Here is a 16,673-nt window from a genome sequence, read left to right as displayed (position 1 = left end):
TTCTCTTTCTAAGGAAGAAATTCTTCAAAATCATATGTCAGTTTTGAATATTTTTAATATTCCAAACAACCAAAATGAATTTGAATTACCATATCTATTTTGGATTCCGAAACTTCATAATAATCCTTACAAACAAAGATACATAGCAGGTTCCAGTAAATGTTCAACCAAGCCTCTTTCTTTACTCCTCACTAAGATATTAACAGTAGTGAAGGGGAAACTTCAAGAGTACTCTGCAACAATATATTCGAGAAGTGGTGTAAATCAGATGTGGATACTTAAAAATTCCAAGGAACTTTTGGAAAATTTGAAATCACAAGATTTTACCAAAATCAACAGCTTTAAAACTTACGACTTTGCAACTTTATACACAACCATTCCCCAAGATAAATTTAAGTCCAGACTTTTTGATATGATTGACAGCTGCTTTTTCAATAAAAATGGAACTCGTAGATTTACTAACCTTGTCATTGGTCATTTGAAAAATTATTTTATTAAAAAACATTCTGATTGTACACACAAGTACTCTAAAGTTGACATTAAAAAGATGCTTGAGTTTCTGATTGACAATATCTATGTGGTTTTTGGAGACCAGGTCTTCCAACAATCTATTGGAATTCTCATGGGTACCAATTGCGCCCCGTTATTATTTTTTTGTATTCATATGAAGCAGAATTTGTCCAAAATCTTATACGTGATAAGAAGAAAACACTTGCTGTGGCCTTCAACTCGACATTTAGATATGATTGCGCCCATGACAAAAGGGCCTTATGGCAATTTTGCTAAAACAGAGAAATAACGTCATAAAGATATGACGTTGCAGACGGTGAGCGTCGACGCTGATTTTTTTTTATCCACGTGTTTTACGTTTTGACACGTCTAGCTTACTTTTGTCGTTGTTCTCAACATTGAAATAATTATTTATTTTCATTTATATCTTTAATTCACGTCTTGATCTTCTAGTCCACTGATATTAATTAAAATATTTAAGAATATATTATATTAGAATTTTATTCGAGACCCGTTTCTTTACTCTATGTTATATTGTAGCTTTATATACGTCTCTGATCTGGGCTGTGTATTTCCTATACATGTATAGAAGCTTCAGACAAGGTTATTTTCTGGATATTTGAATATGGATGAACGAATGCGATTTTGATATATAGACAAATTGAAGTTATTTGTTAGACACGTGTATATTATCAAAATATTGCAGAGGAAATCGTTTTCCTGTATAAGATCCGCCCCACCATTCTCAACACATCGATCATGTCAACATTGAAGCATTGGTACATCGTGCATAAATTTTTCACGTAAAATGCTTTAATTGCCAAAAACTTGAAACTGATCACACTTCTTCCAACAGAAAAGAAAAGTATTCTTTTAAGTTTTCACAAATCTAGCAACGATATTATTTTTAAGAACTATAAATAAAAACAAGAGAGGTAACTCTGACAAGCGAGATACTAGAGAGGTACCAGAGAGGGACTTTCTTTTTTTTTTTTAACACCATTCAAAATCAACATACTCATACAAATTTGCTCCCGTAGTATAAAAAATATTTTTAAAAATCTTACTTATCATCAGTTAAAAAACGTTTTAATTTTAAGTATTATACTTATATTTTCTTTAAAAGTATTTTTGAAAGCTCATGGAACTAGCTGCTGTCAAAGTGAAAGAGGAAAAAAAAAGAAAAAGAAAAGATGCTACATTGAACAGACTTTCATTTATTTTTTAAATTTGTTACATGTGCATCTATTTCAACGTGAAATTATTTTTTTAAAATAACTTGAATTTTAATTTTTTTTTCAGTAATAATGATCATAAATTTAAATAAAATGAAATTTAAAAAAAAAATTGTTTCGTCTTATTTTTGTTGTTGCCACTTCCGATATAAGTACTTGAAAACAAACAAAAACTACCGAATGAAATAAAATTGTTCTAATTGTTGTAGCTTTAAAAAAGTTCACATGTATGTATACCTGATGTGTGTGTGAGAGAGGGAGAGAGAAAAAGAGAGAGAGAGAGATGTTACATTAAATCCAGTTTATCAATACAATGTGAAATTTGAAACTTTAATGAAAAGGCGAATTTTCAAAAAAACAACAATATCGTATTATGAAAAGAAATCTCTATCTCTTTTTTTTCTTTTGTTGTCTATTTATTTTCAGTAACTCGAAAATATAACGTTTTGGTACTCGTACGTGTTGTGCATAAAAAAGTTCAAAGGTTTTATCTGCAGTTTTAAGTCACTTACAAGTCAAATATATGTAATGCTTATCATTCATAGAATCTCAGCATTGTATGTCATTACAGTTCTATTTTCAATCTAAAACTCGTTTTCTTATTGAAATAATAATATCAGTTATCGGTTTAGTATGATATTGCTTAACTTGCCGTTGAATTATGTAAACGGGCTGATTTTGTTATTTGGATTTATTGAAATAAATCTTTTTAAGATCAAATTGTATTTAAATATGCATTGTACAAATTAAATTAAATGCTAAAAATATACTACACAAAAGACTAGGAATATGTTTGCAAGTTTTTATTTTTGTGGCAGTGCAGGAGACCGGGGAAGAGGGTCAGGGTCATTTTATATTACCGGGACCTAACTACAAGGATAAGCATGCATATCCAAGTCTCTGGCATGGGGCCAGAATGGAATTTTTATATTGTAAAACTTCATATACAATAACACTTGAAAACAATGACATTAGAATTTCATACGATAAAGAAGCCGCGAGAAATGGGGGGGGGGGGTGTTCTGACATATTGACTTCATTCAAAGTTCAGATAAAATTTGTTGAAATGACAATAAAATACCCGATATCTATTAATATCCAGTGTATACATGTTCTTCTAAAACCATTTAATTTTACAAAATCAAACAAAATCGTTATTCTAAGACGCAATTTTTCTCATGATTAACTAGATTTGATAGCAGTTAAGTTTCCATTTCCAGGCATGTGGAGCTCATGATCGCTGTTTGTTTTGAAAATGATCCTGCTCATACATGTATACATGTACGTAAGGAGAAGTTCAAGGTGCAAAAATAAATTGAGGAATTATTTCAATATTATTTCAAACCTAACCAAATGACGTATTTGGAGGTTATGGGGTTGGTGGTGGGAAGGCATCCCCACTGCACACCTAAAATGTAGGAAGATTTTAAAAATAGACAACCCTCGTATGCTATTAAACTCATGTTAACTGCAAGTATTGCATGTTTCTGTCATTTAACTTTTACATGTAACCCACCCCCACCCCCCCCCCACACACACAATCCAACCACTGGTCATCCTGGATCTGTTCCTTTCATTTTAAATGCATGTGAATTATAATTCATCCATTTGTTTATAATTTATCAACCTGCTTACTTAAATTAATTATTTAAAAATTTTCCTTGCTGTGACTGAAAAAATGTGTATCATTTCAATTTAAAAAAAGAAGTTTTGTTACCACATGCGGGCAGAAGTCCTTCTGATTTTTTGTTTGAATTTTTTTTTTATCGAATATTGCTTAACATGCAGTGTATCAACTCAATGTCCTTAAATTGTTGTACAGCGTATACAGTAACTCACTACATTTCACAAATTTTCTGTCTAATTATATTTAGAAAACAAAAACAAAAAAAAAACAACAAATTTTCACTACCCAGCAGCATCTATTTTATTGTTGTTCCCGAGAATTTTTTTGAAATATTTTTTAACTTCACATTTTGAAAGAGATATCGTTTATACTGGATTCAACCCCCCCCCCCCAAAAAAAAATGACATCTTGTCCTATCGAGAGCCATGGTTGAAATGAGATGATTTTCGAATGAATGCTACAGGTTTCTCAAACGATTATTACACGAGATAAATACTTTGGTTTTGAGAGAATAAATTGATATTGAACAGAAGCCGCTCGCTTCTCGGGTTTTCCTGACATTCCAGCATAGTGAAATGTAAAACAAACAAACGAACAAACACTCATAATTCTATACACCACTGCATGATGGATAATACTTAATACAACTATTTATTATCATTTATATAATTATTAAAAGAGACAATGACTCAAAAATGTTTCTGGAAATGCTCAATAACATACGTTTATTACCGCAGTAACATTACAATGCAAAGTGAAAGTCATGTTCACTCTGAAAACTTTTGACGTTGGTGCGAAAGTAACATGACGTCATTGTTTACCTGTTAAAGTATCATTGATATAAATGAAGAAAAAACCTACTTAGAGTTGACGTAGGGCCGTAAAAATTCAGATATGGCAACTTCTAACCTTGCTCTATTAATATCCATGAAAAACTTAAAATGTGTAAAAATTGCCATAAGGGCCCTTTTCCCATGGGCGCAATCATATATCGACGACGTATTGTCAATTATCAATTGTAATTTCCATTCTTATGTCGTTACGATATAGCACGGTGAGCTTGAGATTAAAGATACTACAGAGTCTGACACATCTGTTTCATATTTGGATATTTTACTTGAAAAAGACGTTAATGGTAATCTAACAACCAAGCTTTATGATAAACGTGATGACTTTAACTTTTCAATCGTCAACTTCCCTTACTTATGCAGCAATATACCTTCATCACCTGCATACGGGGTTTATATCATTCAGTTGATTCGATACGCAAGAGCATGCTCTATGTATGTACAATTTCTAAAACGAAGTAAATTATTGACAAACAAATTGGTGAAACAAGAATATCAGCAGTCTCATTTAAAGTCATCATTTCGTAAGTTTTATGGTCGAAACAATGACATTGTCAGCAAATACAATTTATCATTGAGTCAAATGCTGACTGACGTTTTTCATACTTATTGTTAGGCCATTATTTACACAGTGAATTGTCGACGGATTTTTCCGTTATTTCCCGTTCATGACAAGGAGCACACGGCGGGTGTGACCGGTCGGCAGGGGATGCTCACTCCTCCATGGCACCTGATCCCACCTCTGATGTTTTGGAGGTCTGTGTTTGCTCTGCACCAATTTTGTAATGTTTAATGGACTTTTGAGCTTGAATACTGTTCGTTATCTCCATATATTTCAAATTCAGTGGACTTTCTTGTGATTGCAAAGTACATGTGTATCAATGTCCTGGAGAACGTTTTTTTATTGGAGCTATTGCGTGGGAGCATGATCCCTACGGAGGTGGTTCGTGTTAGCGCTGGCCAGTATTTCAGCGAAGAGGACTCAACATTATGCTATTGGTGGATATTCAAGATCTCTACACTACGTTGTTCTTCCTTTTCTGTAAAGGCTTGGAACGCCTTCCTTTAAGATGATAGTGTCAAACCCCTTTTACGGAAGATTATTGTATGATTTCATCCAACAGATCAACATAAAGAGGGTGGAATGGCTGACAAATACACCAGATCTGAGCCCGATTGGGCATCTCTGGAATGGACTTGGAAGACATGTATAGAACCAACCCTCTAAACACTAACAAGTAGCTTCGAGACCGCCTGACCAAAAAATGGATTAACAACCCCAATGCTCAATGTAACCCATTAGGGCTTGTATACGAAGCATGAGGAAGCGTTAACGTTGTTCAGCCTGTACTTGATGGAGCACATGGGGGTATATTCGCGCTACTGACGTGACATTCTCTATGTGTGACTTTGTAAATTGACCCCTTGTATGTTTGAAATGGTGAACGTATGACAGTTTGCATTTGATATGACTTATCATATATATATATATATATATATATATATATATATATATATATATATATATATATATATATATATATATATATATATATATATATATATATATATCACAAATAAGTTCACTTTATAGAATAACCTCCCCAACCAGCGGATTGACTAGAGTATTCAGCTATCTAAGCACGTCAAAGAACTTGCTTTTCGATGCTGTCACTAAAACCGAGTGATGTGACGTTTCACTAGAATTTATTGTTGCATACCGAGATTACTACATAGATATGCATTTAAATCTCATGCTAAGACCAATATCTTCAAATATTTACATTTTTAAATTTCTTTGTCCGAGATAAAACTACAAATAATAAAGATACTTGATTTCTACATAAACTACTGGTTCATTGATAGACGTAGTTTACAAAAATCACGTGCGGGGCGAGAGAGAGAGAGAGAGAGAGAGAGAGATAGTGTATGCAAATTATCACGCAAACCATTTGCTTAATCTCATCATAAAACCCCAAAATTAGACAGTTATTCCTTAAATCATTTTTTTAATTTGATATAATTTCTAGCACTTCAATTAATGAAGTAAAAGAATGTGGTTTACGTTAAGCAAAAACACCTAGATACATTGCAAAATAAGTGTATAAATAAGAATGTAGAACATTTCATATGTTGACAAAACACCTAAAAATAAGATAATGTACAAGTTATAACACAAGTGTTGACACCTTTACTCTTCCTTAGAGTCTGTCTATTGCCTTTCATATCTTGAATCAATAATTTTGGATAGAACAGTTAATTAACCCTTTGGTACACAAGTGATCCATTGATTACATAAAATTGTACATAAATCATACATATATGATATATATATATATATATATATATATATATATATATATATATATATATATATATATATATATATATATATATATATATATATATATATATATATATATATATATATGAATGAAGTAAAGTAATGCTAAAGCCTGAAAATATAAACTGGATACGAATGAAAATATAAGAGCAATCGTATTTACCTTTATCTAGATAACTAAACTTGATAATACCTAAGATGCCATCCTTGAACAGGTGTGCTGGACATTCAAACTTTGCCAATTTCTTTATATTAAATAGACAGCATCTTGTTCTTTTTCTGTAAATCATACAGCCGTTCACTTTTTTCAGCGATTAACATATTTCAGGAAATTCACTGTATTTCCAACTTAAACATGTATGGTAAATGCAAATAAAAATATATAATTTCCTGGAACTCAAAGAAATGATAAACAAACATTTAATACAAATAAATTGACGGTGCTTAGCACTATTCAACTCTCCCAAAATACAAATTCAATCCTGTAATTAATTTACGCTACTTTGATTTTTTGAGAAAAATAGTTCATTGAATTTTTTTTTGTAATTTATTCACTGAAGAGACTTCAGAATATTAAGATATTTAAATCCATTTCGCTCATATGAATAACACAAAGTCGCAGGCTCAGAATAACACCATTGAATAGGTATGAATGTATTTAACAAATCATTTTTCAGCCAATCATTGAGCAAGAACTCAAGTAAAACACCAAGAATGTATATTTAAGCCACTGTATTTGTTTATTTCTTGCAGACTACATCGATCAAAGACATAAAGCTTTAAAATATGTTGTATTTTCTGAGAATTTGGTTTATTTGTATATTGAGTCGGTTTTTAATTGCCTCATCCTTACTGTCGAATAAAAATGATGGAAAGACGTACCGAGACTTTGTGACTGATGATTCCAAAGGTACAGATATTGTCCGTCAGCTTCTCAACCAAGAAACCATTATCCGAATGACTTTAACGAATAACGTCCAATCCCTGATGAAAGATATGTTGACATTGAAAAAGTCCATGGAATTAAGACTTTCTCAATTGGAGGGAGAAGTGAAGCAACTCAAAACAGAAAACCAACAACTTGATTCTGACTTACGGTCGATGAAGGCAAAGGAAAGAAATTTATCTACATTAGTTGCAACTTTTCAGGCATCATTGTCGAATGTTTCAAGTCTCGTTAGTGGTAAGTGGTTTATTATAGTTTATAAAGAGGTTTCAAATCCCACCATTTCAGTTTAGATGTATTTTGAATTTTACCCTAATGTTCATTTCTAAAAAAAAGTGCTTGACACATCACATAACCAAAACATAACATGGAATCACATTGCAGTTTCACAAAAATGTCAACGTTACATATTTTCAGTTACAAGATATTTTTTAAAGGCAACATAATATGGTCATACTACTCTATATAACAAAATTGCCAGGCTAAAATTTGTTCGTCAGTTTAAATTTGGTATGCCTTTACACGTCATACTCAGTTGAGAAAGAATGTGAAATTTAATATATACATACATACCATAGAAAAAATATTAATCTATAGTAAGTCAATTCAAATAAGAAGAAATGTCTAAAAACTTATTTCAGGATATTCCATATTGCTGATTTTATGATCCCATGCCGATCATTTCTTTGAAAGGAATACTTGTCTTCAGGTAACTTGTAATTTTTTTCTGGCAGACCCCCCCCCCCTCCTTGAAATTCGATTGATTAATTATCTGTTGTTTATCGCCGAATAGGCAATTTTTTCAGCCATATTTCGGCAGTAAAAATTAATGAACTGTGACCGTTACGCTTCTCTAACGGCTCCATCGATCCTAATCGTGTTCGAAAACCAGATAAACGATCTCATGCCTGCGAAGGGGATTGTAACGGACTTTTGAAAAACGATGTTACGTGTTTGTGTTAAACAATATCTTCGATATTTGTTTTTTTTTAAAGATATCAGTGGATTTATTTTCTATATTAAATGATAGTATCTCTATAAAGAAATAGATAATCAGCAATATCAAGGATGCTTATCTAATGATTTATATGGCTATTTTAACAATCATTTATATTGTTTTTAATTGTTATGTTTTTAATGGACAAATTTCGAAACAGAAAATAAATAAATAAATAAGTAAAAAAATATTTAAATAAATAAATTGTTTTCATTGCATGTAAGATTTCAAATATTTTCCAAGCCTTGTTTCAATTTCCTTAATATTTAGCTCAGGTCCAACTGAGCTTATCTGAACGTTTTACATCTGGTGTCTGTTGAGTTTTCACAATTTCGACTTCTTCTAAATAAACCACTTTGCAAATTTTCAGGTGAAGGGATGTCATGTTTGTTCAAGCAAAGGATCAATTCACATTTATTGGAAGAGAATTAGAAAATGTTCAAAATAAGCAATAATCAGCTGAATGTTGATACATTGTAAAATGGGTTTGCCAGGTCTTTGAATTTACTTTTTCTTGTTCTGTATACTTAGTTGTCTATCGTTATATACCGGTATCAAGATGGAATTGCGAGTCATAAAATATACCTTCGTTGAAAATCTGAGCAAAAAATACTCTTAATGTTTATCCAAGTTTTCTGTTTGGCGTAACAAAGAATTTTGACCCTGTTGAAAACTGTTATTTCAGTATTACTTCAGTCGGTGGAAGCATTCGAGAAAGACATCTTAAACGTTGAAATAAACTCAATGATGTCCTTTAGATAGTCTTTGAGGCGGTATGTAAGGCAAATATCGGTCGGATATTTGCAGCAGCACATTAAGTGGTTTTTATCCCAGAATGTATTAAAAAGTAAGTTTTGCGAGAAATATTAATAAAAATCCATAAAATAAGGTTTTATAAGATAAGATAAAAATAAAAAAAAATATGATCAAGCATATAGTTGTTTTTAAAAGTTGTTTTTTTTAATATCTAGAATATATTTTAAAAAACAAGCTTATATATAAATTGTACATCAAGAATCAAATAATAAAAATATTTATATTTCAGTCTATTTCCAGTTGAATAAGAACATCAAGAAAGGGTTGGTTTCAGTCAAATAAAGATTTTAAAGACAAAACAGGGATCAGGAGAGTTCTTTTTGATTGTGTGTTGTTTTTTACGTCCCGTTCGAGAATTTTTCACTCATATAGAGACATCACCATATACAGGTGAAGGGCTTCAAATTTTGACCTTTACTCAGCCATTGAGCAGTTAGGGTTCTTTATCGTACCAGGTCTCATCAGAAAGACCCGCAACTTTCACTCCAAAGTACCGAGCACTTGGCGTCATACCCTAACTCCTTTACTTTCGGGAATCTGCACAGTTTGTAAACGAATGCGGTTGTGGCGTCATTTTTTGCATGCTGAAAATCTAATATCAAAAGCAGAGAAATTTGAACAGTGAATTTAAATAACAATTACCCTTAATCTATTGTATCTATCATATTTTATGTGAAATCAGTAAGCACCTTTTCCTTTTTGCGCTATTCTATCGAATTCTCCGACATGTGTAATAACATGGCCATTTACAAATGTCAGCCATTTTTATGAAGGTCACAAGTTATTTGTTAAGGCAAAGCGGAGATATCTATTTTTGTTTATTTTTTATTTTTGTTAAAATGGCAACAATTGATATTTTTCTTAACAAGGCCCAATTTACTTTATCTGCGCATATGTTTTTATGCAGCGTTGTTTCAGATGTGTCACAGTACCCAATATTATTATCACAATTGAATGACAAGAAACAGCGCCAAAATATCTCGCAATTCTTGCATAGATCTGGATTGCGCATGTGAACAACATATACTTCTTGTATTTCTATCATTTTGTTTTAATAAATAAATGGTTTAGTTAATAAAGAACTTTTAACATAATTTATTTTGAAAATATGGTCAATTCCTATGTAGAGAGTCAATAGTTTCCCTACATCTATTATAAAGAACAATGGTATTTAAACTTTTGAGTTCTATACATATAACGAAACTTTATTTTAAAATTTTCCTCAATCCACTACAATTAAGACAAGGTAATAAAATTTGTTCTTATTTTTCTAAGCATGGTGCATACAAATTTATATCCAGAATGGTTGATAGACCGTTTTCATTATTTTCAACTAGACTGGGCCTCAATAAATAAAGTAAATTTTCATTTCAAAAGTCCCCAACAGTTAACTTTTGAATAAAATTAATTGTCTTTTTCTTAATTAAGCCTCAATTTTTTTTTTCATGTTATGTCCGAAATAACACTTTCTCAACATAATCCATCAAAATAACTAAAATATTCTTCTAAACACAATCATAAAACTTTTATCGTTATTGTAGGAAAGACAAAGAAGGTATGTTTCACTGCTGCAGTGACGTCATACAATACTTCGTGGAACAGAGGAACCCTGATATTCCCTTTTGTCATCACAAATGAAGGTAATGGATACAACCCGAGTAACGGAATATTTACTGCTCCTACTGACGGGATGTACGTCTTCTTTGTGAATGTTCAAAGTTATAGTACACAACAAATTCATGCAGATATTGTGTTAAATGGATCGACAAAAGTCAGAACATTAGCCTATAGTACCGGTACTGGTGATTATTATGACGCAGGTCCAAATATGGTGGTACTAGCTATTCAGAAGGGAGACGCAGTATGGGTCAAGCATCACTCTGGTACTGGTTATTACACTCACAGCGATGGACCCATGACTACATTTTCCGGTTTTCTCATATAACTATATCTGTAACTAGTTCACAGTGCATACTATGAATATTGACCAGTCATGTTTTGTATATATATATATATATATATATATATATATATATATATATATATATATATATATATATATATATATATATATATATATATATATATATATATATATATATATATATATATATATATATATATATATATATATATATATATATATATATATATATATATATATATATATATATATATATATATATATATATATATATATATATATATATATATACATGTCCCCCCACCCCTCGACACTATGTCCCTGAGAAAGCATGAGTTTTCATTTCTTACAACAATATCCCATTAAAAAACAGTATAAGATTTGTTTTGAAGCTGTAACTTGTTGTTTGTTGCTGAGATAAATATAAATCCAACAGATTAAAGGCAAATGAGGACCACAATAAGGATGCTGGAATTAGTTTATTTTTTTCTGTCTTAATCAGTTTTCCTTTAGCAAGTTATTTTTTATCATGTGAATTTTGCATTATAATATAATCATCGACAGAATTTTAAATAGAAATGAAGTTCTGCCGCCAAATGGAAGACTGGGTTTCCCTGAATTTAGGACCTTTTAAAATGATAGCTTTTAGGTAGTCATTTTCAATTATATTAACATCACCAATAATGACGTGTCCATAAAGAAAAGGAGGAACAATAGGATTTCCGAGTTTGGACAATTTTGTCCTTCTTCTTTTTTTTTTCTTTTTTCCTTGTCAAAGTTTTTCCAGATAAGTTGATTTTTTTTCTGTGGCTGCCCCCTTCCCTTTTAAAAACGATACTTAGTGCATGTTTTCTTCATTGTTAAAAACGTTGACGTAAAATCATTAAAATTAGTTTTCTCATATGATCTCTTAAGTACCAAATGTGACGTCATGAACTTGTGCATTTTCTCTATTTTCTTAAAAAGAAGCAGAAGACAATTTTCAGTTGAATTTTCTTTTAGACAGTATTGACGACATGCATTGTCCACAAAAAATTTAAGAAATAGGATTTAATAAAAGAGTTTTTTACACAACATACCCGAAAACTGAACTGGGTGACGGCTTCGGACACTATTTTCTAACAGTTAATAACCCCTAAAATGAGTTATTTTGAGGCTTTTCTGTTACAAAAACTTCATATTTCCAGAACGATCCTCCTTTATGCCATATATTTTCATAATTTTTATATTCAAATATTCAACTCATATTGATGCAAATTTCAAATTTTTTTGAAATAATTAAATTTTAATTGGGCTTAAAAAAGCTAAAACCGTAACTACTTCAATTCTTTTCTAACATTTCACCAAAATGCAATAATGGAGAATAGAATTAATTTGTTTAAATCATGTGCCCTGGGCCATAAATGAAAATATATACTGTGTGAAATATGGATATAACAAACAGTATTCAAGCTCAAAAGTCCATCAAAATCAGGAGTAGAGCAAACACGGACCTCTAACACATGTCCATCAGATGTGAGATCAGGTGCCATGGAGGAGTGAGCATCCCCTTCCCACCCGTCACACTCGCCGTGTGCTCCTTGTCATGATCGGTAAAAACGGGAAAAAAATCTGTAGTAGACTATTCAGTGTGTAAATAATGACCTAACAGTTAGTATGAAAAACGCTAGTCAGCATTTGATTTAATGAAAGATTGTATTTGCTGACAAGGTCATTGTCTCGACCATAGAACTTGCGAAATGATGACTTTAAATGAGACTGTTGATACTGTATAATTTTTTTAAAAGAAATCGAAAGAGGAAAACGTGCTAAGAAAAAATCAGGAAATATTTTCAAGAACAAAGGTCTGCATTGTCCCATTTTCCTGAATGTTCGAGTTTGTACAAATCACAAAACCGCTGGTGAAGGAAAGATCACTGCATGATGGGTTCAAACACGAGTTGAATAAGGAGGAAAAAGTTATTCAGTTCAAGCTTAAGTCTCATTCTTTCATGAGAAAAAGCGACGTTGTTTATAAAATTTAAAAAAAAAAAAAAAAAAAAAAAAAAAAAAAAAAAAAACAAGTATTCGTTTCATGCAACAGTAATGTTGTATAACTTTCAGTCTTTGCTATGATAGAAAATAATCACCAGTATGTTGAATTAGATTACAGATCTACATTTTTACTCTTTGGGTTAATTAACCTAATCTGTAAATGTACAATTCTTTCTGTCAGAAATAATCTCTTGTCATTGACACAAAATTAAATGACCCATCCTGATTAAGCTGTTGTTTAAAAACTCGTGAAAATGTTTATCCATTCGTGCGTGTTCAAACATGTCTGCAATACAACATGGCAAGATTAAAGTCAATGTTAGATAATGCGAACTATTCAAATACATCTCTGATTTTTAAGATCGAAAAAGCAAACACCAGTTTTTATGATAACACAAATATATGGATTTTCCTTGCTCACTGTTAACAGAAGTGACGTTTCAACTTTCCTGGATATCAGTTAGCAAGACGTAAATATGTCAAAATCTTTCAGCAATTACTGAAGCAAGAAACACCAGAATGAAGCTAGTGAAGAATGTTCATTAAAGATAATCTCGATATGTAAAAAAAGTATGAAGATACTGGAATTAAGTTTATTTTTATATATTAAGTATATGTTTGGCAGAAATATGCGCACAATAGGGTAATATAATTTCATACATGATTTTTTTTTTAATTTCTCATATTCTGGTGATACCCAAGGTACTTGCAGTGTATGAAAGAGGAAACTTTGTCCTATATTGGCATAATAATTCTTTGTGATTTTGAAGATATTTCCAAAAATATAAAAGCAAAGTTTAAATCCAGATCATCAGGTTTTACAGAAATAATTTGTTCCATTTAAATCTATGAAAAATCACAAGAACTCTGGTCTTCCGCAATATTTAGAACGCCTCATACATGTACTAGTATCTCACAAAGAGTCATATTTTTCTCTTTCGTACATTGTGTCAAGTAAATACCGGTACATGGAATTGAACAGCTAAAATTTAAAAAAAAGTAATTCAAGTTATCTTATCAGAATACATACTTAAGAGAGATATATTTGAAAATTAGTAAATAATGTTAGTAGCTTCAAAACAATATTTTCTGGATTACAAATTTTATAAGAAATTAAAAAACCTAAGGAAAAGCCTATCCATATGGTTTAGTACATTATGGTTCAAACGTATTAACACAATACTCCCAGTGTGGGCAACGATGCTGATTCTATCTTTTTATTAGTTCATATATTATCGTTTGTGTGAGTTTAGACAATAAACTTTTACATAAAGATGTCAGATTTAAAAAAAAAATATTTCCTGAATCTACAATACTCCAGCTCCACATTGTCGAAAAAAGTACATTCAGAGAGCGCCTACCATCTCATAGCATGGCAATCTTAAAAGAACACACAAACTAGAGAAATTACAATTTGTGCGTTATAATTCAGCATGATCTCTCCTGACAGAATACTGAGATAACTTTTTATGCTGTCATAGGGAAGAGGATAAAGGCAGATAACATTTTTAAAAAATCCAGCAACCTTATTGTTAGCCTCATGCTATCATTTACCTAAAAAATGTTTATCTTAGGGACAAATTTCCTAACATTTTGTCAAAATGGATTCAACGTGTTTTAGATAGCTTACGAAAATCTTACAAACTATTAAATCATCGTCAATTTTTAAATCTCATCAATAGAATGCAAACAAAGGATTTCTCCGTAACAATATCGTACATAATTAATTTCTCAAAACATTCAAAAGCTGCACAGCGACAGGGAATGTATAGAAAATCACGAAAGCGATAAACATACTCCTGATAAACCTCAAAAGTGCAAGGCCATACACTACATTGCTTATTTCATGTACATTCTAAAAGGTGTTAAGAGTTGATTCTGGTTTGTAGAACATTTTCTTAAATTCATATGATGTAGAAGTGAAGCGGGAATTTTATGCTATTACACGCCATTCTCGACCAAATTACGAGTACTTTCTAAATAAGTGCAGCACAAATTTGCTCCTAGCACTTTTCAGATAGAAAATATAAATTTCTTTTAACGTGTATCAATTTCGATGGCCAAAAACATCTGAATTCTCTTGCACTGGTGCAATTTTGTACATCAGTCTAACAATTCTAATTTCATACCAATACGACACAAATCTATCATTATGGGTGATTATATAATTACTAATGATACATTTATTATGAAAAGTAATCTATAGTGAGGGAGTATTAAAATAACATTTCCCATTACCTTCCTAAACAGGCTGAGTAAAGAGTATAGTCATTTTGTTTATATCATGTCCCTTAGCCTGAGGGAATACGACACACAAATATAATTTTTTAATGGTAAGACATACGAAAGAAACATCCACATTTATATCAAGAAGACCAATGCTACATTTTCCCAATATTTCCAATTACCATGCATCTTTTAAGTGTATATTAGTTCGTACACATCATGAAAAGCTGGTGTAATTATACAGAAAGGGCGTAACAAAGGAACATCATCTTAAATTTTCTTCATAGAACATTTAAAAAAAAAAGTCTGGAAACTACTGTGCAAGAAGCAAAGAAAGTTACAAAACGTTTATAACAAATTACAATATTAATTGCAGATGTATGTCAGTAATATTATTGTGAAATTCAATCGAAGATTTGATTTCGCATTCTTTGTAAGAACGACGTAACTAGTTAACAGTATTTCTGTCAGATAATAGTTGTGTAATATAGATTTCCGACTCTGATATAATAGTAATAAACACCAGCAATTTTTAATTATAAAATCTGCATGTTCTTTGAGGAAATTAAGTTAATTTGTATTTTGAAGTAATAGTATCATAACGTCAGAGATAAAGATAAACCTCTTGAACAGAATTAAATGATCGTTCTGATAATACTTAAGTTTTGCGAAAAAGATGAAATTGTCCATCCATTCATGCATTTTAAAACAGATGCTTTTGCAATAAAAAAGATGGATGTCAATGTTAAAGAACTCAAACTTTTCATAGTTATCTCTGATTTCAAATATAAATCAAACACTAGCTCTTAAGTTAATGTCTACTTTCAATACCGGCAAATGAAATTTTACAGCAGTGATAATTCAGCTCTCCTGGGAATCAATGATATGGACGCTAAAAATATGGGCGTCCTCAGGACCATATCTCCACCAAAAACAATTCATAGATTGACACTAGTGAAGAATGTCCATGAGGGACATGATCAATCTGCAAAAAGTATGGACACATATTCCCCACAAAAGATATTTTGTAATGGCCGCTAAATACAGGAAGTTGATAAATAGAAAAAACAGAAGTCGCTTACGAGACTGCACTTCTTGGTTTTAGTTACTTATAACAAAGGAAAAGAGAGTAGTACTTCTATTTAAAGCTACGACAAACTCAATAG

General features: G+C 31.2%; 2 protein-coding genes across 3 annotated transcripts in view; both read left to right on the top strand.

Moving 5' to 3' along the window:
• The window catches only part of LOC133185493 (multimerin-2-like), an 87,691-nt gene that overhangs the window by 50,332 nt on the left and 20,686 nt on the right, over positions 1-16,673 (top strand). The gene's annotated exons all lie outside the window — the stretch shown is intronic.
• Positions 7,331-11,339, top strand: LOC133186078 (complement C1q-like protein 3). Its single transcript, XM_061321359.1, has 2 exons — positions 7,331-7,747; positions 10,865-11,339. Exons 1-2 carry the CDS (start codon positions 7,351-7,353, stop codon positions 11,266-11,268), a joined length of 801 nt encoding a protein of 266 aa, XP_061177343.1. The 5' UTR covers positions 7,331-7,350; the 3' UTR covers positions 11,269-11,339.

This window comes from Saccostrea echinata, unplaced genomic scaffold, assembly GCF_033153115.1.
Source record: "Saccostrea echinata isolate AGI-Se365-2 ecotype Australia unplaced genomic scaffold, CSIRO_AGI_Sech_v1 ptg000012l, whole genome shotgun sequence".
NCBI classification, from domain to species: Eukaryota; Metazoa; Mollusca; class Bivalvia; order Ostreida; family Ostreidae; genus Saccostrea; species Saccostrea echinata.
The sequence above is the reverse complement of the archived record's forward strand: the minus strand, read 5'-3'. Positions and strand labels throughout refer to the sequence as shown.

Coding starts and splice junctions, on each gene's coding strand:
- LOC133186078 (XM_061321359.1), top strand. CDS start 7,351: ATGTTGTATTTTCTGAGAATTTGGTTTATTTGTATATTGAGTCGGTTT. Junction 7,748..10,864: donor TGTTTCAAGTCTCGTTAGTG/GTAAGTGGTTTA, acceptor TCGTTATTGTAG/GAAAGACAAAGAAGGTATGT.